General features: G+C 42.8%; 2 protein-coding genes and 1 long non-coding RNA gene across 5 annotated transcripts in view; 1 reads left to right on the top strand and 2 right to left on the bottom strand.

Annotated features, from left to right (window-relative positions):
• LOC147031344 (uncharacterized) overlaps positions 1 to 97 on the bottom strand; it is a 5,857-nt gene extending 5,760 nt beyond the window's left edge. Inside the window, exon 1 of the long non-coding RNA XR_015052847.1 lies at positions 1 to 97. This exon is cut by the window's left edge and continues 35 nt beyond it. This is a non-coding gene — a long non-coding RNA (uncharacterized LOC147031344).
• On the top strand, positions 15 to 17,697 carry LOC147031345 (uncharacterized). Of its 3 annotated transcripts, XM_085862074.1 has the most exons (7): positions 22 to 153; positions 536 to 587; positions 4,812 to 5,004; positions 8,197 to 8,315; positions 8,541 to 8,658; positions 9,567 to 9,683; positions 17,121 to 17,697. In XM_085862074.1, the coding sequence occupies exons 3-7, from the start codon at positions 4,825 to 4,827 to the stop codon at positions 17,229 to 17,231; spliced, it is 645 nt and encodes a 214-aa protein (XP_085718200.1). In that variant the 5' UTR covers positions 22 to 153; positions 536 to 587; positions 4,812 to 4,824; the 3' UTR covers positions 17,232 to 17,697. The 3 variants fall into 3 exon arrangements, with proteins under 3 accessions (XP_085718181.1, XP_085718200.1, XP_085718191.1); XM_085862055.1 differs by lacking the exon at positions 536 to 587 and having other exon boundaries at positions 15 to 153; XM_085862065.1 differs by lacking the exon at positions 536 to 587 and having other exon boundaries at positions 22 to 159.
• Positions 17,289 to 27,500, bottom strand: part of DMAC2L (distal membrane arm assembly component 2 like) — an 11,455-nt gene continuing 1,243 nt past the window's right edge. The window contains exons 2-4 of the mRNA XM_085862083.1: positions 26,697 to 26,905; positions 20,990 to 21,161; positions 17,289 to 18,054 (exon numbers count right to left, since the gene is read on the bottom strand). Coding sequence (XP_085718209.1) covers positions 17,937 to 18,054; positions 20,990 to 21,161; positions 26,697 to 26,905 — 499 coding nt within the window. The 3' untranslated portion in view covers positions 17,289 to 17,936. The remainder of the gene's footprint in view (positions 18,055 to 20,989; positions 21,162 to 26,696; positions 26,906 to 27,500) is intronic.

The following is a 27,500-nucleotide window of genomic DNA, read 5'->3' on the forward strand; positions in this document are numbered from 1 at the left end:
ATGCCACCTGGGCAGGGCGCAGCACACCTTCGCGGAAGCGTTCACTCTGGGTTTGACGGAACACGGAAGGGATATGGCATCTCGTGCTGAACTTGTCTGAGACCGACAATACTCTCCCAGACCTTCTGATTTACACCGTGATGGGCCAACAAGGTAAAGGTAAAATAAATCAACCCTTTTCCTGGCGTCGTGGTGCCAACCCGCACTGTTTCGGTCAATGGTGAAAGTCTCGAATTCTTTCTCGCACTGTGCACAGCATAATTTATTACCGGATACGATGGCAGAAGTAAAAGAATCAACCCTTTGTTGACTCGATTGTTCAATTTCAAAAGGCGAAGGTACACACGACTGTCAAGTTGACAGATCAGAATAGTTGGTTTGATAAAATATATATATATATATATATATATATATATATATATATATATATATATATATATATATATATATATATATATATATATATATCATTTCCATATGGACGATCGAAGATGCATCGTCATGTTATGGGCGTGAACCTGATTTTTTGGTGCAGGTACTACCGGGACAAAAGTCTCACTACTATAGAGACAAGATGTCAGCTTAAGGTGAGAAACTTTTCAAACATCATTCACCATCATGGATAGAAATTATAGCTGTCAATTAATGTATAAAGCTTCCAGAGATCATTTTGTATATATACAGTACTTCATTCTTACCAACATTTTATAAATACAAAGCGAATCAAGCCAATATCATCTTCAAAGTTAATAAACTTTTACATGCAACTTGTTACAGTCTATTACTTATTTTATGGCCCCAATTGTTGCTGCCTTGTGGGTTCGGCCGGGGAATGTTTTTTGGCTGGAGTCTTTCAGGAAAAGGCTGGCCAAGCCTGACTTCGATTGATGGTGGCAGGAAATTTGAATTTATTCCAGGAAACTTAATTTACATCATACCCCTCCAAATAACTGACATCCTCTTCACAGAAGACACCGTGGGATAGTCAACGCCCACCAATGGCTAGTGCTGGTAGAGGGAGGGTCCCTCTAGCTTAACGTCTATCCGAGGGACAGCACACATATTGATGCCTCACCATGCATGTGAAACGCCAGGGTGGAAGTTTATAGCATGGTCTCAACTCTCAATCTTCATTTAATATGAAGTTATTCAAGTAACAGCAAACAGATGTGCATCAATTTAAAAGATCGACCTCTGGTTATGAGCAGACTACACAAATCAGATAGTCATTCAACACAATTCTCGACTGCAACATCACAACCGCAAGAACATTATCATTTCATGACCTGCATGGGTCAGCTCACTCAGGAGAAGTGCACCATCATCAAACAGGTGCTTCTGGATATTTGGCCAGCATTACCATGCAGCAGATGTGTTTGTGTTCTCACCATCCCCTCCCTTACGTGACCTGGCCACGCCATGCCTCAGAGCTTTATGTCAAATCCAAGTCACTTCGGTGTTCTGATACCGAAACGGACATTCCACACCACCCATTGCTGTGTGGATCCTGACTAAGAGGAAGTGTCTGCCACACATCATCATATCTGCGGTCCACAAACAGGATCTGTTTGTAGACCCCAGACATAATGATGGAGATAAATGCTGTTGGTCAGGATGCATGTGGAAATAGCTGATGTAGTAGTGTGTGGTTCCTGATAGTGTAACGGTGAATGGGCTTGTATTTCAGATGAATTAAATATTCCCTTATTCTGTTAAGTTACCAAAACAAATACTGCACTAACTTCTTATGAACATAAAAACTTCTCGCAAAGAAAACTGAACTCTAAACTAATAAGCCAACTTATTCCTTATCTGTTCAGCATTCAGCTCTCTTATTTAGTCCCAAAGTGCTCTCCCTGTGGGTAAAAAAAATCCCCTACACCCTGTTGGATGGAATCAGCACCTTCCAGGAGACTCCAATTTGCATCTTCCCCCTGTTCCTGTTGATCCAGCCACAGCCCAAGATGACTGTCGAGGCTTTGATATGCAATGAGGCTGATTGTTTCAGGGACTTATCAAACCAGTGGCTCCAAACCATCATCTGAACCATTGCAGACAGGATTCATTTAACACCGTGAATCGGGCTCTTCAGGAAGTTCATATCTCTTTCTTTCTCCAACAAAGAATGTGCCTGGAAATCTGAAATGCCTGGGGGTATTTAATCGATTTTACCTCTGAATCAAGTCCACAAAAACCCATGGAAACAAACATACTTTTAAATTTACAAAGGAGAAAATCAGAAAAGACACACAGACACTGAGGCAGGTAGACAAAACTATAATCAGAAACACGAGAGCAGTGAAACAAACTTCTAACTTGTAAAGATAACGTAAACTCAAAGAAAATATTGCACACTCTACTACGTTACCCTGATCCCTGCTTACATCGGTCCACCAAACTGGTATTCAAACCGATGACTGATACAAACAATATTGCTTCACTCTTTGTTATCTACAAAACCTAAAATTTGCATTGCAGATCAGTAAGCCTGCCACCTGGCATTTCATTTACCGACAGGGCGAGGGCGAGGGCGATTGTACTAAACTTTGTGCCCAATCCTAGAAAAATGTAGATAAGTCCCATCATCCTTTTGGGAACAGAGGAAATGATTACATTATAACATTGATCTCGATATGCAATATCATATACAGGATTGTAGCCAGTCTGTGGCATCTTGCTGTTTAAGGTTGCTTTCCACATGAAAAGAATTACAACTGAAGAAGTAATCAATGAATATATCAATCTGGGACATACTGTATTATCAACACTATAATCATTTTTTTTATCAGTAAGTGTGGACCTTATATTTCATTTGTTTAATATTCGAGTTATTTTACTCCCTTGTACCTTGTGAAATAGAGATGTGCAAATTAGGTGAATACATGACAAAAGCATTTAGTGTAAGGTGCGATAAGGTGTGCCAAGCCAAAAGCATACATCCATGTACAAACAGCACAAAATTGTAATATGATTTTTTTTTAAGCCATATACATACTGTTGTAGTTATGGCTCCTCGGGGGTAAAAGAGATACATAGTGTAAATGTAGTTATCTCTTAGTATATTGTTTAATTAAGTTTCTGATGTCGATGTAAGCAGATATGCGTTGAGAGTGTAGAGATAGATAACCGATACATGTTCTTTTCTGCTTCTGCAACCTGGTTTACATCCATTTCCTACACCACACAGTACACATAACACTCCACAGTTATCTACTCCCTGCCTTGAGCACAGCAGCCCCACCCTCTGTCCTGAACCTCCACGGTAAGCCCCCCCCCCACCCACCCCAAAACTTCCTCAGACCAGCTGGTAGACATTGTATCAAGGACCATATGCCAGGTGGCCCCATCAATCATTGTTGGGATGATAGGACACCAATAGATTTATTGGCATTGCACCACACCCAACCCATGGAGAACCAATCCCAGATTGTCACTGGGAAGAAGGGCGGCAAAGGTGCCAATCATGGGCAGAAGAGAGGTTCCCTCTGAGCTGGTGAGCCACCAATGACAGCGGTGGGAGGACATGGGGGCAACAAGTGAGGGATAAAAGAGGGACACATGAGTCTGGAGTCTTCACTCTCGAGGAGTCTTGCTTCGAGTTCAGAGTTCAGTCCTGCAGTTTTGTTTTGAGTTTTTTTCCTCTTTGTTTTGGAGTTGAGCTGTCTGGCTTCCATCCACCCAGGTTAATCTGTCCCTTCACTCTGTTCCCTTGCACCTTTCACTTTCATTCTTTTACTTTGTCTCTGTTGCTTCACTTTCCTCATGCACCTTTCACCTACTGCTATTGCACACATTCACCTTCGCTCCACTCGAGTTAGCTGACTTCGTCACTGGACCCCGTTCACCACATCATCACCCAGGCATTCCCGCCAAAATCCGCACCAAGGTCATGGTGAGTGATGTCACTGGGCCCGCGGAGTGGAGCGGCACGATGACCGGAGTGGAATGTGGGGGTTCCGGATCATTGGGACATTGCAGCCAAAACTTTTGGGCGGTGTGAACTCAGCCGAGTTAGTGCAAGGTGTACGGAGGCTCGTTTTGCCCCCATCTTCTTCTTTCCTTATCTCACATCTCTGTCTTGCCCCTCACCCATCTCTCTTCAGATCAGATGCATGTTTGGTGCCAAGTAACAGAGAAACACCTGATGGTGTGGGTGTCGCTTAGGGGATAAGTGCGAATTGTATACATGCCTGTACATATACGACTGTAAACTGCTTATGAATTTTCCTGTAAGTAGATGTGTTGCTTCAGTAAAATCCCAGTTTGGAAAGAATTAGTATCCTGACTTATCCTGTCAATTTTCATGGCAATACAAGGCAGCTGCCGGTGATTGACAAGCTCAATTGCCTTATAGATTGCAGATGCAGTCAAGCAACATTGGTTCCGCTTGGCCAACTAATCAAGATCTGTTGTACGACTGTCGGCACGATACTCGCTCACACTCGGGCTTCTTTGTATGGTAACACGACCCTTGGCGTGGAATCCCATGGGAAGTTTTGGGGTGACTTGCTATCGTGGTCTTTAAGACGTGCTGACCTCTTTGGAGTTATCCGAAGGTGACGACATCACAAGATATATATATATATATATATATATATATATATATATATATATATATATATATATATATATATATATATATATATATATATATATATATATATATTATTTTTCCAGTGACGTAGCTTATCTTTGTGATCTGATAAATTACTTATGAAGGCCATCAAGGCTTTGTCCCATTCTGATAGAGGAAGATGTATTTGTAATAAATGAATAAACCAATGCCACTTCCTGCTCTTCTTCCTTCACAGTATTTACACAACGATGAGTTCACAGTCTCCAGGACTAGATTGGTGTGATGAAGGAAGCCCCAGTCTGGAGTGCGACACTGACCTAATGGAGGCCGAGGCCTTTGGCGATTTCACCACAGCACCTGTAAAAGACCAAGAAGTCATTCGGAGTTTCACCAGTGATGACCCACAGAGTGTCATAGGGTTAGAAAAGGTGATTATAGTGATGCAATTTCTTTCTTATGCAACACAAGGCTGTGAGTAGCATTATATTGGTTGAAGGTGCATGCAACACCCTCTGTTGGTTAGGGCAGGAATTTGTAATTTGTACATTGTGCTGGTCACAGTTCGTCGACTTTTTGCAAAAGACACCGTGGGATCTTTAACGTCAACTTACTAATAACAAAGTCTTCATTAAGTTATGATTGCCTTTTGCAATTACAGCATCTGGTCACCAAAAATCTGAGCACGTCACCATTTTGTAAAGTAAACTGGAACAATGGCATGCTGATACCTTTCTATGAACTATTTTGCTTGTTCGAAAAGGTGACCTTTTCATACTGATTTTCCTGTTTATCTCCACAATAAGTATGAAATGCACAAAGTTTTGAAATACTCCCATTAATATGTCACCATATGTTAAGTACAACTAGAAGTACCCTCTCTTATGGGAATGGCCAGGGGATTTATGTTATTATCCTTATTTAATCGTGCAATTCAAAACACCTCAATGCACTGGAAAACGTGGGCACAGGAATTATACCGTACACTAGACCCTCCAATATCGTGGGGGCTAGGTTCCTGGAAAATACCGCAATAGTTAAAACCGTGATGTAGAAACCAAGGGCCAATGGGAAAAGGGGAGATCTGTCGGTGGTAGTCAGAAATAAACACATCATAATTGAAATAAACATATAAATACAATAAATACGGTATAAAATAAACAAAAACACAAGACTTTTATCTTTGAAGACTCCAGTGAAGATTCCAGACTTACAAAACAGTGAGGTGGGCAAGGGAAAGAACATTACATAATCGCACTGTACTCTGCAGTAAATAGAAACCACAAGACTTAGCTTGGGATCATGATGATGATGATGACACTGTTGGAGTGGAGAGCGGTGAAAAGGTGGGGGGGGTGGAAGGGGGAGGGGGATTCAGTGACCAGAAGAGCAGCATTAGCTTTACGACGAAGTCGCCTGCAGTAATGCCGCAGAGGAGAATGCCAAGACGACCACTTACCACCTTACCTTGAACCCCGGAGCCAATCTTTCCTGCTTGGCAGGAGGCAGGTAGGAGGTGGCATCCTCTTCCAGAATAATCCCATCTCGTTGGTCTTAAAAACCTGCTCCAGTATAAATCCCTTCACCTCGATTAGTGCCTTGGTCGAAACCCGCGATATTTGAGGGTTTACTGTACTGTAAAGGGTGGAAATTGTAATACCCTCTCCCATCTGTAGTGGCACTACATGAAACATATTTACAAAGAGAATTTGCATCCTCCTCCCTCCCGAAGACCCCCAACAAAGATAAAAACACCCCTATGCAATAATTGGGGTCATGGTGATTCTATGTAGCAGGTCTGGATGTAATTGGCCCAGAACTAAAGGAGGAGTATGGACTGCAGAACAGTAGGAGAAACAAAAAAACTGGTCCGTGAGTTATAGTAAGGATCAGGAGCATGTTATCATGTTTGTCTTAGTGGAAGCATATTACCAGCTTTGTAAATAGTCACACACATAATGTTTAATATGTACACATTCACACTAACATTGTTGCCTTAACAAGTGAATAAAGGGCGTAACCAACGTGCCAATTCGCGCAGAGGAGTCGCCGACGTGCCAATTCGCGCAGAGGAGTCGCCGACGTGCCAATTCGCGCAGAGGAGTCGCCGACGTGCCAATTCGCGCAGAGGAGTCGCCGACGTGCCAATTCGCGCAGAGGAGTCGCCGACGTGCCAATTCGCGCAGAGGAGTCGCCGACGTGCCGGTCGCGCAGAGGAGTCGCCGACGTGCCAATTCGCGCAGAGGAGTCGCCGACGTGCCAATTCGCGCAGAGGAGTCGCCGACGTGCCAATTCGCGCAGAGGAGTCGCCGACGTGCCAATTCGCGCGGAGTCGCCGACGTGCCAATTCGCGCGGAGTCGCCGACGTGCCAATTCGCGCGGAGTCACCGACGGGCCAATTCGCGCGGAGTCACCGACGGGCCAATTCGCGCGGAGTCACCGACGGGCCAATTCGCGCGGAGTCACCGACGGGCCAATATCGCGCGGAGTCACCGACGGGCCAATATCGCGCGGAGTCACCGACGGGCCAATTCGCGCGGAGTCGCCGACGGGCCAATTCGCACGGAGTCACCGACGGGCCAATTCGCGCGGAGTCACCGACGGGCCAATTCGCGCGGAGTCACCGACGGGCAATTCGCGCGGAGTCACCGACGTGCGCGGAGTCACCGACGGGTCAATTCGCACGGAGTCACCGACGGGCCAATTCGCGCAGAGTCACCGACGTGCCAATTCACGCGGAGTCACCGACGTGCCAATTCGCGCGGAGTCACCGACGGGCCAATTCGCGCGGAGTCACCGACGGGCCAATTCGCGCGGAGTCACCGACGGGCCAATTCGCGCGGAGTCACCGACGGGCCAATTCGCGCGGAGTCACCGACGGGCCAATTCGCGCGGAGTCACCGACGGGCCAATTCGCGCAGAGTCACCGACGTGCCAATTCGCGCGGAGTCACCGACGTGCCACCCGCGCGGAGTCACCGACGGGCCACCCGCGCGGAGTCACCGACGGGCCACCCGCGCGCAGTCACCGCCGGCCCAATTCGCGCGGAGTCACCGACGGGCCAATTCGCGCGGAGTCACCGACGGGCCAATTCGCGCGGAGTCACCGACGGGCCAATTCGCGCGGAGTCACCGACGGGCCAATTCGCGCGGAGTCACCGACGGGCCAATTCGCGCGGAGTCACCGACGGGCCAATTCGCGCGGAGTCACCGACGGGCCAATTCGCGCGGAGTCACCGACGGGCCAATTCGCGCGAATATATATATATATATATATATATATATATATATATATATATATATATATATATATATATATATATATATATATATATATATTTATATATATATTTATATTAGCACAATATCTCAAAAAGTTTCATGGACGGATTCGGACGAAACTTGGTGGATGAGTTGGTTAGATGACAAGAACAAACCGATTAAATTTTAATCCAAGTCTGAATCAGCCTGGCGGAGGTATGCACTCCACTGCACTAAATGGGATACTAAAGAGTGCTCTTCAAGTTTGACTTAAGTTGTACATGAGAAGTCTGTGAAATTAATTATAGATTACACAATACAAGTTAAATTAATATTTTACCAAAATCTATCTCTCCATTTTAGATGGAGCTGTTGATGAATCGTTGCTTCCCAACATTTGCAAGATCAACATCTGGGGGTGTCGAACCTCTTTCAGCTGTCCTGCTGTGTCATCATCATGTTCAGTCTGATCTAAACATCAAGTACGATCTGTGAACTGTAGAAAAAAAATAGAAAGTGGGACAATGAGTAGCAAATGAGTTTCTACTTTGTTTTGTCACTAGTTATTAGTTATAAGGTGAGGGATAAATGAAGGTAGTTGTTTGGTGACATTTTTGGGTACTTTGTAACTAACATCTAGATTCTGCTGTAATTTGGGAATTCAAGCTGTTTTACTCGTGTTCTGCATTTGTTTGTTGTCATGTCAGGAATGTATGGGAAACAGTTAACTGCATTGAAGTTGGCATGAGAAAACCCTTACAGTGGCTTCAATCTCACACCCACAGCCTCCTGTCCTCATCTCTGCATATCTCCTGTACCCCATGGGTAATGCTGTTGGTTTACATGCAAACCTTAATGTGTACAGTTAAATAAGTGAACATATACAGTACTCCTGTATATACTATGGTATAGACTGCTTAAAAGGCAAGGATAGTGTCACTTTTCAATTTTTGCAGGATGTTCAGTAACTTTCATTTCGTTCATATGTAACATTTACTTATTTACTCCCAAGTTGATGTCCAATTACATAGGTACCAAAAGAAGCATCACTTGCAGAACTACAATGGCACTCAGTAGAGAGCATACCTCTACCAGGCTGAACAGTTTACATTTTTATCCCACCGATTGGCCAGATCTGAATCCGGACCTGAACCAAAATCTAATCGGCTTGTTCTTGTCACCTACCCAACTCATCCACCAAGTTTTGTCACAACTTGACCACAACTTTTTGAGATATCATGCTATACGTCATCTGTGGCCCTCTCAATGGTGAAGTATCACTTAAAAAAATTAAACCATTCTCGTATCCGGATCTTCACCAAAGTTGAATCAATTTGTCCTCGTCACACACCCACCTGTCCACCAAGTTTTGTACACATAGTGTAGTGCACACGTTTCTGAGTCATCTAATCTGGGTTTTATTCCTGAACCAATGATAAACATTCACCCTAGTGTTTTGCAGGCTGTGCTTTGAAATGGACTGTGGGCCGAGGCTTTGTGGTTTATCTACTCTATAAAATTACTTCAATGAACCATGATACTTATCAAATGCAATCCTGAACATTTTCATAAATTTGCTCAATGATAGTGAAACAATGTTAAAAAAACAAATTTTCAAGAAATGTCAACATAGAAACTCATCACTTTAAATCCACTCGACCCAATGTAAATAAATATTTTTTAATCATAAAAACTGCCTCTTACATTACATTTTGAACTTTGTTCGAGTGTAGAGTGAGTGTGAGAAAAATCCTGAAGATGACCTGAACGAGTATGAGAATGACCTATTTGGTGAAGAAAAGTACTGGATGGAAAAGAATGCTGAATCACCAGTTATTATCCAAACACAGGTAACAATTAAAGTCATATTTGTTTCTCTCTCGCTATCTATGCAGTGATCCTAATGCATAACCTGGAATGGTATACAACTGAAACTTGACCAATGACTTGTAAATGAGAAACAAATACTGAGCATTGTAGAACCAAATTATGTATCATCATCTTTAGCAATTGATACAGCTCTACTTTCTCTTCCTGTTAGCTTAGATCACAAATGAAGAGCTAGTGCAAAATGACATCCAAACTCGAAGTCCTTTAAAGATGAAAATCAGTCTCCCTTCACATTCAGGAATTATAAAGAAAAAAAATGTTTTCATCGATTACTAAAAGGAGCAGCATGTCTCGCTTAAATCTGTAAAGGGTTTCTGCTGTTGTAAGATAACAATAATTAAAAAAAATACAACCACTGATAAGTTAATGTTCGATTTACTTGGTTGGAAAGCGAAAATTCAATTTACTTCAACAAAAATTAGTGTCCGTTGAATCATAAAAACTCCCGATTTGAAAGCCCTCTTTCTGGGATTGAAGAAGAAGTGGGAATGGGAGCTTAATGCAGTGGTTCCAACAGTAACATTATTCGACAACAGCAGAAACCCTTTGGAAGAAGCACAAAAAAAGAAAAATAAATTTTATATATATATATATAAATATACATGAACATAAACATATACATGTATATTGTATAGTAATAGAAAAGTATAAAAGTACACAGAAGGAGCACACAAACAAGAACTACTCTGTGTTATTAAAGGTCAATTTTTCACTGTTTTTCTTCATTTTAATCCTCGTTGAGATCCACAGCGAGACACGCAATTTGTTTGTGAAGTACAACATGCTGTCCTTTGATTAAACCAATCAGCAAAGCGACACGTAGGCACGCTGAGTTTAAATAATTCCCAACTGTCAGCAATGGCATATGGCAGCGAAACACAGTCTCTAATAAAGAGGTTTTTTTTTTTTTTTTTTTTTTTTTTTTTTTTTTTTTGTATACCTTGGTCGAGGCTCGTATGAGAGCTAACACACAACTCACAGCAAGGAGGCATGAGACAAGAGGGGCGGGAGTGGAAGGGACAAAACATTGGGGAACAGACACAGGTGAACTGTGGAAGGGAGAGGGATGGGGGTGGGACGGGGAACATGGCGAGGGGAAGATGGACATTAAAGGGACTTTCAGGAAGGAAAGCAGGAGAATTGAAGGAAGTGGGCTTGGGTGGATTATCGGGGGTAGAAAAGATCGAGGATTTGGATGGGGGAAGATAAGAGGTGGTGGTGAACAGCTGTTTTGAAAGCCTGGAGGGAAGAATGGGAAAGAATAGAGTGAGGAAGTTTATTCCAAAGGCGGGAAAAAGAGGAATGAAAGAGTGAAGATTAGCAGTGATTCGTGATTTTGGTAGTTTTACCAGAAGGGGTTGTTGGCGGACCTTGAGCGCCCTGTGGAAATGTGGTTGGGACAAATCACAGAGAGAGCAGGGGGCAAGGCTGGAGAGGAGTCGGTAGAAGACAGAAAGACCACCGACCAACCTGCGGTGATTGAGTGAGAGGCCCAAAGACTCAGCTTCATTGCGGGAGATGCCAATGATCTTAAAAGCCCTGGTTTCGACAGCGTGAAGTCGAGAAAGGTGGGAGGCAGGAGCACCAGCCCAGAGGGGAGAGCAGTACTCCATCAGGCTACGGACAAAAGCTTTGTAAGTGGTCAGGAGCTCAAGAGGGCCAAGGAAGGACTTTGCACGACGGAGGATTCCCAGTCGGCGACTGGCTTTTGAGGCAAGGTTGGAAATGTGACTTTCCCAGGAAAGGTCATGGCAGATAGTGAGACCCAGAAGCTTGAAAGAAAAGACTTCTTCCAGAGGATTGTTGAGAAAGTGGATGGGGGGTTTTGTAAACGGTCCTTTCGAAGAGACATAGTGAGAGTGTGAGATTTGTCTGGATTGAAAGACATGTTCCACGTGTTGGACCAGTTTGTGATTTTATCCAGATCTGCAGTGAGCGAAGAAGCTGCTGCTTGCCGGTCTGAGGGATGACAGATGGTACGGCAGAGGGTGGAGTCATCGGCAAAGAGAAATAGAGGATTTTCCAGAGAGTCCGAGAGATCATTGATGAAAACCAGAAAAAGAACAGGGCCCAGAACGCTACCTTGAGGAACTCCAGCCTGCACAGGAAGAGGGGATGAAAGAACTCCATTTAGGGCCACACGTTGACTGCGACAGGAGAGGAAGTCTGCGAGCCATGAGTGGAGATGGCCTTGAATACCATGGGAAGAGAGTTTGGTGAGTAGGGCAGGGTGCCAGACTGTGTCAAAAGCACGTGATATGTCCAGGGATACGGCTCGGATTTCCTGTCTGGCATTGAGGACCTCCATCCATTGATGGGAGAGCAGTAGCAGCATATCTAGGGTAGAGTGACCTGGTCTGAAACCAAATTGATGATTGGAAATCAAGCCATTGGAGAAGAGGAAGGATTTCATGTCTGAAGCGATGATGGATTCCATAACCTTGCTGATGATTGGGAGAAGGCTGATTGGTCTATAGTTACAGGGATCTGTTTTTGCACCTTTTTTATGCAGGGCAGTGATGTTAGCAGATTTCCAAGCAGATGGCAGATGACCTTGGGAAAATGAGAGGGTGAATAGAACAGAGAGAGGGTGAGCAAGAGCAGAAGAGCAGGCTTTGAGGACACGTGGGCTGATGCCGTCTGGACCGGTTGCAGAATCTGACTCGAGGTTTGAAAGCAAGCTCTCCACCTTGTCAGGAGAAAAGGATACAGAGTCCAGGGACAGTTGGGTGCGACTGGGTAAAGTGGGTAGAGATAGTGATGGGTTTGGGACACAAGATTTAGCTGCAAACACCGAGTTTGCCAAAATTGATCACCAAAGGTTTGAGCCAAAATTGATCACCACACAAAGATATTGCATTGGCATAACTAAAAGAGAGGAGAGGAGACATGAATGGATCAGGCAGAAAATGAAACTACTGTTAGAGCCCGGTTTACATCAGGAATGCGTTTCTGAAAAGTGCGACGAATGTTGAAATGACGTAAATCAAAGCAATTTTTCTAATTATAATGAATGTAATAAGCAGGTGATGCGTTCCTAACGTCACCATTTCAAGAATTATATTTCGTTTTTTTTAAACCATATTACCCTTTTTTTGATTAATGAGAAAAAAAAAACATCCTTTTTACAGCCATTTTTCCCTGCTGAGCAGGGGTTATGTTTTAGCAGGCTCCATACAATCATGGTTCCGTTCTTGAGGCAATGTTTTATGGCCGGATGCCCTTCCTGACACCAACCCTTGTCACCTCTTACGACACACAGGGATATGGTACACCTATTCGAACCGGGGCATACACCGGGACCAGTACATTGGTACTCATTTTGTCGACCTCGGAAGGATGACAGGCTGAGTCAACCCCCTGGTGTTAATTCAGTCCAACGGGGCTCAAACTCAGGACCCTAGGATCCCAAGCCAGCCACCCTAACCATTCAAATACACATGTATAGAAATAAACAAAACAATTACCAAACATATGAAAATAAAAACAAACCTCTTCCACAAGCTGTTGAAGTTGGTGGTACCTCTTCCTCCTTCAATAAACGGAATCATTTTTATGGTTCCCAGAGGGAAGCATCAGGTCTTTAGTCTCGTGTCCATGGTGTCCCACTTTTTGGAAAACAAAAAAACAAAAACAAAAACGTTTATCTCATAATGAAAACAGAAATTTAAGTGCTACCAATTGGCTAACATTACGAGTTGGCTATACCCAGAACCATCAGTGATCTCCGACCGCAGCCCTCTCGTTACAGATGGTATGCATCATAGTCATAGGCAAACTTAATAACCCGGCAACATCAATAACACGTTCACCAGCATCCATTTGATGAATAACAAATAATTTCACTTCGAAGGTAACACTTTTACGATGCCTCTTCGCCAGTCTACAGCAAAGTATATTTCTTTACGTGTGATGCAAAAGTCCAGCAGTTCTTTCGGCGATTTTTCAATTGCCTGATTTGGTTCTTTATCGATGCATTCTGGAGTTTTTAAATCAGTCTTGTGAATTCTGAAAACACTCGAGAATAAATGGTATGGCTTTTAAAAGCAACACAAGTGTGAGTTGAGGTGATGCAAATCGGGTCGTGGTATTAACGTAACATCGTAACCAGAGAGTTGGTGTCAAAGCCACCCAATGCTCGCCTGTTTATACATTTATCGTTTTTTTAGCTTGCCTGTTCGAAGAACAGAGAGCTATAGCGATACCCCGACGTGAGCGTGAGCGTGAAAATGTTAAACTTTTTGGTGCAAGTTATTTCCTTTCTAAATGTTTTTATCTACCACACTATTTTTTACTGATGACAATATACAAATACATATATTGCTTTAAAATTATTTGGATCAGACTTCACTGCAATGCTTTATTAAAAATATTATTAGACTAGTCTTTTAAAAATGATAAATGTATAAACAGGTGAGCATTGGGTGGCTTTGACACCAACTCTCTGCTTAAAAGACTAGTCTAATAATATTTTTAATAAAGCATTGCAGTGAAGTGTGATCCAAATAATTTTAAAGCAATATATGTATTTGTATATTGTAATCAGTAAAAAATAGTGTGGTAGATAAAAACATTAGAAAGGAAATAACTTGCAGCAAAAACTTTAACATTTTCATGCTCACGCTCATGCCGGGGGTATCGCTATAGCTCTCTGTACTTCGAACAGGCGAGCTAAAAACTGCAAAAGTAACAGGACTGGACACGTAGCAAGAAGAATCGACAACTGCTGGATAATGAAACTTAAAATTGGAAACTAAGAGAATGCCTTGCAAGATGCAGAGGTACACCAAGGATCATTTGAAGAGAGATTAAATATAAAAGGTTACAAGAGTACAACCCCCTGAAATTGCAAAGAATAGTACAGAATGGACGATGTTGACCTTGTCGTGGACCAAAATAGGCTGGTAAAGTCAAGTTGATTTGTAAAAGAAAGGTTAGTTTCAATTAATGGATTTAATCAAGTATTTAGGAAAAAGTGAATTTTCTGCCTATATAAATTTGTACAACAAAGCAATACATATATCACACATATCAACAAGCTTAAAATAACTAAATAAAACCTAATAAATTCAATTATAGACGACAGATTCCATTCCCACATCCACAAGTATGACAAAATAATTTTAAGTAATGGATTCTGCTTCCACATTAAAAAAACAAACAAACAACAATTAACTATTTCATGTTAGAATGGAAAACTAATCTTACTTGTGAAGGACAAGGCAGAAGGTTGATTATAGGGTGTAAGTCAGTAAGTCAGAGTTAGTCATTCCCACACTATAATCAACCCCCACCCACCAGCTCCCACAGCCATTGTTCTGAAGAAGGGTTAATGCCCGCTTTCCCAAGATTCTCACGGCCGTACTTCGAGAAACATTCTGTTGATTGCATCCATTATTACTTTTTCATAGTTAACTTGCAGCCTGGTGTTGGCTTTATGGTTAGGGTTGCTGACTTGGGATCTCAGAGTCCCGAGTTTGAGCCCCGTTTGTCATTGAATTACCACCAGGTGGGGTTGACTCAATCTGTCATCCTTCCGAAGTCAGTGAAATGAGTACCAGCGTACCGGTACAGGGGTACAGCATCAGTGGCATAGTTACACCTCAACAAAATGATAGCTACCCGGCAGCCAAGCTGCCATACACAAGAAGATGATGGTTAACTTGAATTCCATTGAGTTTTAGAATGAATTTGGCAAATCCGCTAAATTCTGTGAAAATTTGCAGCCAAAGGCCATCACATTTATATATCTTGGATAATTAAGCTAGTCAAACATACGGGCCGGTTTATTGATTTTTTTCAACAAATAAATCACATACAAATGATCAATTGTAAGAGAATTACAACCGGGCATGTATCCAGGAAATTAAAAGGAGGGTGGGGAGGGGGGCTGAGGGTCCATGAAGGGACACATTACAAAGAATTACAAGGAAATTTTGCGCAGGAGGCAATTCGGCCCATCATACCTGCGCCACACCAATACCAGATTTACTAAATCTGTCAATACCCCTTCCCTTCGTATGCAACCTTTTGGCTGCGCTCCACTGGTACTCATTTCACCAACCTCGGAAGGATGACAGGCTGAGTCAACCCCCTGGTGTATTAATTCAGCGGTCAACGGGGCTTGAACTCAGGACTCGAGGATCCCAAGCTACCACCCTAACCACTAAGCCAACACCAGGTTTAATTGGTGTCGTAGGTATGAGCAAATATATGTTCATACCTAATATACCAATTTCCAGAAAAGTCACACCAAAATCCCATTTCACATTTACTGTATTTATTAAGAACATGCACCTCTACATCACCAAAAAAAAAGAACAAATATAGTCCGTCCCCCCAAAAAAGCATAAATAATGGTTTTTAGCTCACCTGAACTTTAGTCAGGTGAGCTTATGAGAATGAGCAGTGTCTGTAGGTGAGTGAGTCATTGAGTCAGTCCGTAAACACTTCAGTCATTATCGCTTGAACAAAACACACGATTTTGATGAAACTTGGCCACAAACTTCATATCTGATGCCTTGCGAAGGTGTATTGACTGCATTAAAATCTGTGCTCATTAAAGGGGTTGATGGGGGGGGGGATATAGGCATTCGTTCTCTTCTCCGAAACTACACACATGATTTTGATGAAACTTGACCACAACATTCTTCAACCATGATGTACCAAAGTGAATCGACCGCTTCAAAATGTGCACTCATTAAGGGGATCTATGGGGCAGGGTTTGACCCCCCAAAATAGGTATTTGCTTTTCTTTGAATGAGACAGAATTTCAATGAAACTTGACCACAACTTTCATCACCCTTAATGTACCAGAGTTTGTCCACCGCATTAAAAATTCAGGGTCTCAGGGGGTCTGCGGGGGGGGGGGGGTTGAGTGATTGTTGCTCCTGATCCAGGTGAGCTTCAGGACAGGCAGTCCTATTTTTATTACATATAACAAACAGTGCAGTGACTTCCTCAAAGTTGTCATTTCCTGTAAGCTCTCCCCTCACCTCCTCCCCATTTCACGTCTACCACTCTCACCTCAGATGATGCTGTAAATGAATGAATTGGTTGCATAGGAAAATGGTGGGTTAGTTTCAAGAAATACAGAATTTTGACAAATCTAGCGATTTCTTTTTTATAAATGGGGGGGGGGAGGAGGATTTATCAGTCCTATAAAAAGTGTGGAGAGGGGAGAGGGGGGGAAGTGTGGAAAGCCTCCCACATCCACCCCTCCTCCCAAATCACAGTCAGATCCATAATGTCCATTTAAAACTGTTTTAGGCATGTTCCTTGGGCACTAACATATTCACTTTGGAATGAGTTTCAGAGCGTTTTAAATGCTTAATAGGATGTCTGCTTTTGCACAGATAACAGCACAGTCCGTTTAACAACTTTAACACATGGCACAGGTCTCGGCTGTAACGTATGGAGTTTACCAGAGGGACACAAACAAAGAGAACCAGAAAAGCATCTTGTCTTCTCACCTGCGAAAGCTCTTGGCTGCCGTGAAGATGCCATAAACATGAATGCGCTGGAAGGGATCTCTCGGCAATCATGGGAAGGAGACAACACTCAGATATTGCCCAATTCTTTTATTTGAACAACATACTGGAGTGTTTATTGAACGCCGTCATGTATTGATTCATCACTTCAAAAAAAAAAACAATGGGGTTGACTCGAAAATGGCCCATTGTATAAATATCTTAGTAATGCTTTGTTTCTATTTGACTCATTCATCCGATACGAACACGTACAAATGCAAGCAGAAGAAAGGTATTTATGAAAAGGACAGCTTGCCAATCACTTGTGCATTTAATATGAAGGTGCTATGATTAAGATCACTTTTTCAATGTCAGTTGGTTCATCTTTGCACTTTTACACAGAAACGAACCACACTTTAATAATGATTTGATTAATGTAATACATACAAACAAAATGTCAAAGGCAAAGTGTAAATCAGTGGAGAAATAAATTTATATTTATGTCCAGGTGCTTTTCGTGACATCTGTGCTGACCTTTTTGATTGAGTAAACCCATCACAGCCAACCTGCTTGTGGCTATGGAAAGGGAGAGGGGGTGCCATAGCCCCATCATCATGCAAAGCCAAAGGTTTCCCCCTTAGCAGCATGCAGAAGACCCTGGCACTCAATGTAATAATGGGATGAGTGCAAAATAGACAATCAGTCACTGCCGGTTCATACTGCTCCGTGAGATGTACAGAAGACTCAGCAGCCTGGATCGAGGGTGATGGTGCAGCTGGGCAACGATTTATTTAATGTCTGCACCAACATCCCTTGGTTCTTTATTCCAGGAAGGTCAAACAGGATCAGACTTTGTAGATTCCTGGAACAGTAGAATGAAAAACTGACGCAGCCAGGACTTTCAGCATTGATAATGATCAGGAGCAATAATTATATATCAGAAGACACGAAATATAGAAAAAGGCAGAGATAACGTGTAATGATGAGTAAAGAAAGCAGCCATATACATTACGTACAGATTATATACAGATTATCACATCACATCTGTATATCACATTATATACAGATACATCAGATATTATATACAGTACAGTACAGATTATCATTATATACAGATGGAGTGGGGGAGATAAGGGAGATATAGTGATAGGGGGGTTAAGGGTAAAGAAGGTTGTGAAGAAAGGAGGAAGAACAGACAATGCCAGTGAGAGGGGAGAGGGATGTCAAAATTCCAAAGATATTGTGTATATTGTAACGGTTGCATGGCCCCGAACCACCACGAACTGCCAGGCGGGTAGGGGATGAGACGTGATCACATCTGCCCGTAATTTGCCTGCAGTTCGGTGGTTTAAGAATCACAAAGCCGTGGCGAATCTGCTGACAGGATAAACTTTGTCAGCGGAATGCTTTTCGATGGCACCTTAAATGCGCTGCTTCCAAAATGTTCCTGTGTACGGGTTTATTTGCTGAATTAGCTAAACACGTTTTGGGTTCCGTGCCACCCACCCCCATCGCCACAAAACAGGTTCTCGTTACGGGGTTTATTAACAATCAAATTGGGGTGGGGAAGAGAGCAACACGACCACACACGCTGTAAATCAAACTGCAACAGATGATTGTTAAATTAAATACAAATGCATGGTACTGAGTGGCTTAATCCATATATTACTAGAACTCTCATCTTGTATGTACGTATGTATGTACGTATATATGTATGTATGTATGTTCCCAAAATACAGCCAAAATGGTACACGATAGCACAAAATTTTTCATGCCACCTTACTCACCATTCTCCTGCGATGTGCAGTATCAAGTTTCGTTCAAATCGGGCAACAAAAAATTATTAAAAAATCAATTCCCGATTCAGTCAAGTACTCTTCGGGAGAATTTGATCAATGCAAACAACCTCAGCAGTATAGTTTGCTGGAGATATCTTTTTTTTAATGCTTTTTTTTTTTTTTAATCAACCGCTGTCACAATGGGAACCCAACGGGTTCACAGGTCTTCTAGTCCTTACTATAATTCACAGACTGGTGTGTTTGTTTGTTTGTTTGTTTGTTGGGCTGCTCCTAAAGTTCTGGGCTGATTACATCCAGACTTGCTACATAGGATCAGCATGACCATAATTAGTGTATGGGAGTGTTTTTATCTTTGCTGGTGGTTTTGAAGCAGAGGAGGGGGGAATGCAAATTCTCTATGTAAATGTGTACAGTGTAGCACCGCCTCCAGGTGGGGGAGGGTATTACAAGTCTCCACCATTTCCAGTACAGTATTCTTATCCCGTTTTCCAGTGCAATGAAGTGTTTTGAATTATAAGCACGAAGTATGTTTTTGCTTCATGCACGTAACTCGCGTCATTTTTGCCTATACAGAGCTGTCAGTTGCCTATACACCACCCAAATAAAGGTATGTGTCAGAAGAATGTGTAGCATGCTTGGAACAAGATTTCCGGTAGGGCAGGTACTCTGCTCGTTATTTAAAATTTGCTAACTTATTCAAGGTGAAGAGATGGACAGAGACAGTGAAGAGAAAACCTGCGATCCACATGATGCTCATGCACATGGGGTGAGTCTTTGTACGGCCTGTCCTAACGGCACCCTGCAATGTCCCTCCAACCATGCTCGCCGCGTCCCACCAAACCACGCAGATCCGGGCAGGAACCACAGCACAGCGGGCAGGAACCACAGCACAGCGGGCAGGAACCCCAGCACAGCGGGCAGGAACCCCAGCACAGCGGGCAGGAACCCCAGCACAGCGGGCAGGAACCCCAGCACAGCAGGCAGGAACCACAAAGGGGAAGAGCTCTCATAAGCAGCACCCCCCCCTCAAGACAAGCGCAGGTGAGCAGGTGGGGACCATGAAGAATAAGAACAGCACCCAGAAGCACAGCATGCAGGAACCAACCAGATGACAAGATTTGCGACTGGCCTTAAACCAGCGCGGTATTCCGGTTTTGATTAGATCCCACGCAGGAGGGTTGGACCTACACGGTTCGTGGCCATGGCCATCAGGAGAGGATCGCTAGCCTGCTCTGATTGACGGGGCAAGCTGGGAATTTTTCAGATCACGCGTGATCTCCCACCCCCAACCATTACAGGTGCGGGGTGCCCATATATGGGTCTGTCTGTGCCCTTCAAGACCTTTTGCACAACTCTAGTACATTCATGGTGGGTGGTTTGCACAAGTGCTTGCAGATTAACATTGGGGAACGTTGCAGAATGTATGAAGAAGATTGGGGGGGGGGGGAATGGGCCTGAAAAACAAGACATTTTAGTAGGAAGACGAGAGCTTCTGAACACTACACGAAAGAGTCTCATTAATTAGAGCAATTACATCACTGCCGGGTTAACATGCACTAAGAAATAACTATTCTAATATTTTCCCCATAGAACAAATCCATAGCAAAGTAATATGTAGATGACTATTAAATAGCTGTTGTGGGGAGTGAGAGTGAGAGAGTGAGTGAGAGTGAGAGTGAGAGTGAGAGTGAGAGTGAGAGTGAGAGTGAGAGTGAGAGTGAGAGTGAGAGTGAGAGTGAGAGTGAGAGTGAGAGTGAGAGTGAGAGAGAGAGAGAGAGAGAGAGAGAGAGAGAGAGATCGGAGGAGGGTGTTGCACTGTATTTGGAGGGGGTAGAGCAAGGATGGGACAGAGAGACAAAGAGAGAGGCATCGACGGTGATCGTTGAATAAATGCACAAAATGGTGGTGCAAGAGATGTTACAGAAGGTTGGGAAGAGAAGAAAAATATTCTAAAAATTCTAAATGTCATGGGCTGGAGTCCCTATTGTGCCAACATACCGAAGGGTGTGTAGAGCACTGATTCCACGATTTGTCACATTTCCACAGGACTTCACCTCAAGGTGTTGCAGTGAAGCGACCATGCTGTCAATGGTTGCTAACCGTTCCAAACAGGTGTCAGAGAGATACATGCAGCGATGGAATCGCAGCCACAAAACATATTGTAGTCCATCTAAAGTACCGGCGGTGAAGGGAATTGGAAGGAGTTAGCATCAGAGTGTAAACTGGGGTCACTCAGAAGTTATTTGATATTAAAAATGGTTTAAACTTTTTGTTCCATTGAGAACTGATTTAATATTTTAAATTACTTCTGAAGTTGTATCAACTTTCTTATGTTCCTGATAAGCTTCACCTGCTGCATCAACATTGCACACCCTTCCATCCACTCCCAAAAAAACATTCTTTGATAAGAATACTTTGTTGTGTACTACCTTCATTTTGCTTTAGACTTTGACCTCCATCAATTACCATTCATGCTGTACCAAATGTCATGGCTGGTTCTTAACAAGATGCAGTAGCCTCATTTTCAAAGAAAATGTTTACATCAGAAAAAGAATCAGATGTAATCAGGAAGAGACAGTATAATCTATAAATAAAACAAAGGCACATCCAACCAATGAATTTTTCATACAGCTAAAGATCCAGGTCCAATTTTTTTGTCAACAGTGTCTTTAGTCCCAGTTAAGTGGTCCAAATACCGATAGGATGGTACAGAGGTGGCGCATTTGCCTTTGAGCTCTACAGCCTTGGTTAAATTCCATCCCTCAGATAGCCATATAGCTGATAAACCCACAATGTCCCACAGCTAACCACCCCACAACCACCAAAGGTAAAGCTCCAGATGAGAAAACTCAAACAAGGAAAGCTGGAGCTTTGAGGAAAAAAAGAAATCATTCTTTATTGCAAACTGCATTCCATGCATAAATCTTGGGGAATGAAAGGGAAAGAAGATTCTTGGATCAACTAAAGAACAGAGATGATCCCATTTTACAAATATGAAAGAGTGGCATCGACGATCCACAAATATTGAAAGATAGAACAGAAGAAATTAAAACGAGGGCCAGACAACAAGTGGCAAAAAAGAGAGAAGGACAAATGGGAGCCAGGTGCTTGCCAGGGAATTAAGAGAATGATAAAGGGGACTTGGCTGCAGTGGTGCGGGGAGACGTAATGCAAGAGAAGCCGAAGCTTAGCACCAGAAGACCAGTGGTGGAGACCAACTATGACAAATAAACTAGAAGGGCACTATGTAGAGCACATACCTCCGCCAGACTGATTTGTTTACGTTTTGTATCCCACTGATGGGTCGGATCTGGATTCAACCTGAACCAAAATATAAAATCGGCCTGTTCTTGTCATTTAACCAACTCGATCAAGTTTCGTCTGAATCTATCCATAACTTTTTGAGATATCGTGCTATATATCTGTTTACGCCCAATCACTCAATGGTGAAGAATCACTTTCAAAAAATTCTAGTGAACAGATCTTCATAAAAATCCAATCAATTCTTCCATGTCACACCCGACCTCTCGAACAAATTTCATCTGAATCCGTCCACAACTTTTTGAGATATCCTGCATACAGACAGACAGACAACAGTGAAAACAACCTCCGTCTGCCTTCGCTGAGCGGAGGTAAAGATACACACACACACACACACACACACACACACACACACACACAGAGAGAGAGAGAGAGAGAGAGAGAGAGAGAGAGAGAGAGAGAGAGAGAGAGAGAGAGAGAGAGAGAGAGAGAGAGAGAGAGAGAGAGAAATAGAGAAATAGAGAGAGAGAGAGAGAGAGAGAGAGAGAGAGAGAGAGAGAGAGAGAGAGAGAGAGAGAGAGAGAGAGAGAGAGAGAGAGAGAGAGAGAGAGAGACACACACAACTACACAGACATCAGGGATAAAAGCAAGAATGATAGATGATAATGAATAGGAACAACTGAGCAGAGAAGAGGAGGAAGATGATGAGCTGGCCAACAAAATAGAGATGAGTTTGATACCACCCAGGGAAAGGTGACAACTCAAAAGAATAGAAAACAACAAACTGACAAAAAAAAACTAGTAAGGAGAGCCAACAGAGCACTCAGAAAAATCAGCCCTCCTAAAATAAATAAATGCAGTGAGTTTTACAGCATCACTTCTCATTCTAGAAAAAAAAAAAAACCTCAATAATATAGCGGGCCCCACAAATAGGAACCAAAGACTCAAGAGACAGAGAGAGCTACTCGGAAAGGAGACAGGACAAATAGTTCCAAAGAGGAAACCAAAGCCCGAAAACAAGAAAAAGACGTCGTACAGAACACGATGCTTGCAAAATACAAAAAACAAACAAATTTGACCTCAACAATAATGGTGGTTGAATTCAATGATCAAATATGCAACTCTTCTTCAAATTTCAAATAAAACAGATGAAAATTGACAATTTTAGAAAATTGGCCGATGTTGACCTCAAAATTAATAGGTGGTTGAATTCAGTGACCTGATATGCAAATGCTCTTCAAATTTCAAGTTAATTGGATTAAGATTGAGGATTTTAGAAATTTGGCCAATGTTGATGTTTTGGTCTATGTTGAGCTTTTCGCATCTAAATGGCAAAAATAATCGGTGGTTGAATTCAGTGACCTGATGTGTAAATCGTTTTCAAATTTCAACTCAATCGGATGAAAATTGAGGATTTAAAAAATTTGGCCCCAATTGGCCTTTTAGCCTATTTTGACCTTTTGGCCTATGGTCATCTCAAAATTATTAGGTGGTTGAATTCAGTGACCTGATTTGCAAATGCTCTTCATATATCAAGTTAATCGGATTAAAATTGAGGACTTTCGAAATTTGGCCAATGTTGACCTTTTGGCCGATGTTTACCTCAAAATTAATAGGTGGTTGAATTTGGTAACCTGATACGCAAATGCTTTTCAAATTTCAATTCAATCGGATGAAAATTGAGGATTTTAGAAATTATGCCTATGTTGACCTTTTGGTCCATGTTGACCTCAAAATTAATAGGTGGTTGAGTTCAGCGACTTCATGTGCAAATAGTCTTGAAATTTCAAGTCAATTGGATGATATTTGAGGATTTTTATTGGCATATTTGACCTTTTCGGTCGACCGAATTTTAAGAAACTTCAATGCGGGACCGTCTTTCAGAACGGTCGGTTGAGCGGTTTGGGCTGGAGGCGAGCGGACAGACAAAAAACACACAAACAAATGGAGGCGATCAACATACTTGTCAAAAACTGTTTTTTTTTTTTTTGCCAAGTAACAAAATCAATTTGACTAACATAGTTGAAAAATCTTCGAACTTGCAAGTGACAAGTAGACAAAAAAGGGGTGAAATCATCATCTCCTTCACCTTCGGTGGCAGAGGTAATAAATGCCCAAGACCAAGGATATGACATGAATAGCTTTAAGAAAATGGCAGGACTGAGTCAATTGGACAAGTGCAGATTTTGCAAGGTGGAAACAGAACCCTAACGAGGGATGTAAAAAAAAACTCTTGTTAGAACAGCTTTACACACAAAGACACAACAAACCATGTGGAGCTATCTACCGACACATTTGGAAAAACTTCAATATCCTAGCCCCAGAAAATTCATGGAAACATGAACCAAAAGGGATAATTGAAAACAAGGATATTCCGCTCATGTACGACCTGATGAGCCATAAAGCGTGGACATAGAAAAACATATTATTGCGACCGGATATTGTACTGAGGTAGTTGGGGGGGGAGGAGAAACAAGAAAACAAGGCATTGTTAATTGAGGTTTCAGTACCCAGCTATTTTGGCCTAAACAATGCAGAAATCAAGAAAATGACCAGGTTAACAAGAGGCAAGATCTCAAACATTACATGAAAAGATCCTGGAACCTGAAGAGCACCAAAATTGTCAGTGATAATTGCAGAATGGAAATGATGAAGAAGAAGAACCGTAGAGATCTTTTTAAAAAGAAGGACAAATGTGTCCAAGAGCCGCGTCCTAAAGGCAATAACAACAACAACTTCCGATATTTCGTCACGTGCCTTGATGGAGCCAATAGCGAGACCAGTCATGGAGGCTCCTCGTTCGTGTATTGACGAGACGAGATTGACGAGAAAATCGTGTATTTACGAAATTACAACTCATTAAATGGAATAATCTTTAAATAGTAATGTGAACTTTTCGAAACTTTAAAGCAAATGTCCGAATATATTTAAAAGTTCATGATAGACGCTCTCAAAAGGCACCGTCAATGCGAGGATGTGTCCAGGTGTTTAGTATTTCAGGAGATCCGGATCGTGTATATAAAAGAGCTGCGTCCGAAAGGTTTTGTCTTCACCAGAAGAAGAACAACGCGGAGCTCTCTTCGAGCCAGCGTTCGCTACGCGAGACGTGGCTAAAAACATCCGTGGGAACATTACTACAAACAAACTGCAGTTGTAAGCTGTCCGGGACAATCCTCAAAAGAGCCCTGCGGACAAAACTGAGAAGAAGAAAACTTCATAAACTAGAGGGGGAGCACTCAGTAGAGTGCAAAACCTCTGCCGCCAATACTGCTCGGTCACTCAAGTGAACCTGATATCCTATTCATTCAATTTGACGTCAACAGTGCTCACAGAGTTATAGTTCGCAACTTTCCCTTTTACATACTCAATTCATTCATCATAACTAGATTCCTTGAGACAAATTGATTTTACGTGGGTATATCCACCTGAAGTTCCAAAATCAGCCGTAATTATAATTTTGGCATTTTTTTTTTTTGTTGGAAATCACTTAAAACATGTAGAAATGCAAAAAAAAAAAAAAAAAATTCAAAGATTTTTTCAGAATGGCCACCATAGCGGCCATATTGGATTTTGGACCGAGTCCAAAATCTAATGGCATGATCCTTGGACCATACCTAATCCCCCCACCAAGTTTCGTCGAAATCCGTCGAGGAGTTTTTCCGTAATACTGTTCATAAACAAACAAACAAACAAACAGAAAGGGGTGAAAAACAGTAACCTCCGATCTTCGATGGCGGAGGTTAACTGGGTCCATGGATCGTGACCCCTTTTACCAAAATGAAAGTGGACAAGCCGGGAGGCGACGATGGTTCACGGGCATTATTGAACAATGCCACGATAGGTACAATTGAGTTAGTGGAAGCTTTTGAGAAAGCCCTGCCATAAAAACCTATCTCTTCCGTCAAAATTGACCAAATCAAATCGGATTTTTTATATGTTGTACTTATGGACATTATGCACTGCTTCAGGAAATTAAATTGCGAGAAAAAAATCGAGAAAATAAATAAAAAGTTCAAGTGGGCGTGGCTCCGCCCACAAGGGGCATGGGACGCCCCTCATGCAAAAAGACACAGCTCGACCATGATATCGAGCTTGTGTCCAAGTTTCATCAAGATCGCATCAAACGTCACGGAGCTATGCTCTGGAGAGAGTCACAAACAGACAGACACACAGACACAACGAAAATAGTAGTCACTGCTGGCGCCCGCGAACCAATACTTTGAGACCCGAAAGGACTACATCCCACCTTCTGAAACCCACGTATGGAGATGACACCAAAAAACGCACACTCGCACATGCGCACTCGTCCACACGGAAAATTAATTGGTTGGATCTTCCTCAAAATTTTCATGATATGCAACAGCACATTGTCCGTCAGGTGTTTGCACGTTACACAGACCAGAGATATCGGGACTCTCCAAAAAAAACATCATTCACAAGTTACCAAGGTAATCAAAGCCCCTGGAGTAGATACAAGAATCTGTGCCATCGATGGCCTCAATGTACAGGCGGTCTGGCGGCCCAGTCGGAAGGTGGTTGTAATCTTTATGCCACTTGTCAAATGACTTAAACCGCACAGCTGCACCACAGCGAAGTAACCACTCGGCGGCTGCTCGATCTGGCCCGACCTCCTTGATCCGTTCGTGGTCTACGCTGGGGGGTGGTCATCGTGGCAAGTAAAGAAATGGTGAGAAATAAGAGTGAAGCTCAATAATTACGTGTCCTTAGCTCCGAGTCGATCTAATGGTCACCACAGGGACACTACAGGGACACCACAAGGACACTACAAGGACACCACAGGGACACCACAAGGACACCACAAGGACACCACAAGGACACTACAGGGACACTACAAGAACACCACAAGGACACTACAGGGACACAAGAACACTACAGGGACATCACAGGGACACTATAGGGACACCACAAGGACACTACAGGGACACCACAAGCACACTACAGGGACACCACAAGCACACTACAGGGACATCACAAGCACACTACAGGGACACCACAAGGACACTACAGGGACACCACAAGGACACTACAGGGACACCACAGGGACACTACAGGGACACTACAGGGACACCACAGGGACACTACAGGGACACCACAGGGACACTACAAGAACACCACAGGGACACCACAAGCACACTACAGGGACACCACAAGCACACTACAGGGACACCACAAGCACACTACAGGGACACCACAAGCACACTACAGGGACACCACAAGCACACTACAG

This window comes from Eptatretus burgeri, chromosome 2, assembly GCF_056783735.1.
Source record: "Eptatretus burgeri isolate ZD-2024b chromosome 2, Ebu_testis_v1, whole genome shotgun sequence".
Taxonomy (NCBI): Eukaryota; Metazoa; Chordata; class Myxini; order Myxiniformes; family Myxinidae; genus Eptatretus; species Eptatretus burgeri.

Excerpts from the sequence above, each read along its gene's own strand:
- LOC147031345 (XM_085862055.1), top strand. The coding sequence starts at position 4,825 with ATGAGTTCACAGTCTCCAGGACTAGATTGGTGTGATGAAGGAAGCCCC. Across the intron at positions 8,316-8,540 it reads CAGTCTGATCTAAACATCAA|GAATGTATGGGAAACAGTTA; the intron begins GTACGATCTGTG and ends TTGTCATGTCAG. Across the intron at positions 8,659-9,566 it reads ATATCTCCTGTACCCCATGG|AGTGAGTGTGAGAAAAATCC; the intron begins GTAATGCTGTTG and ends GTTCGAGTGTAG.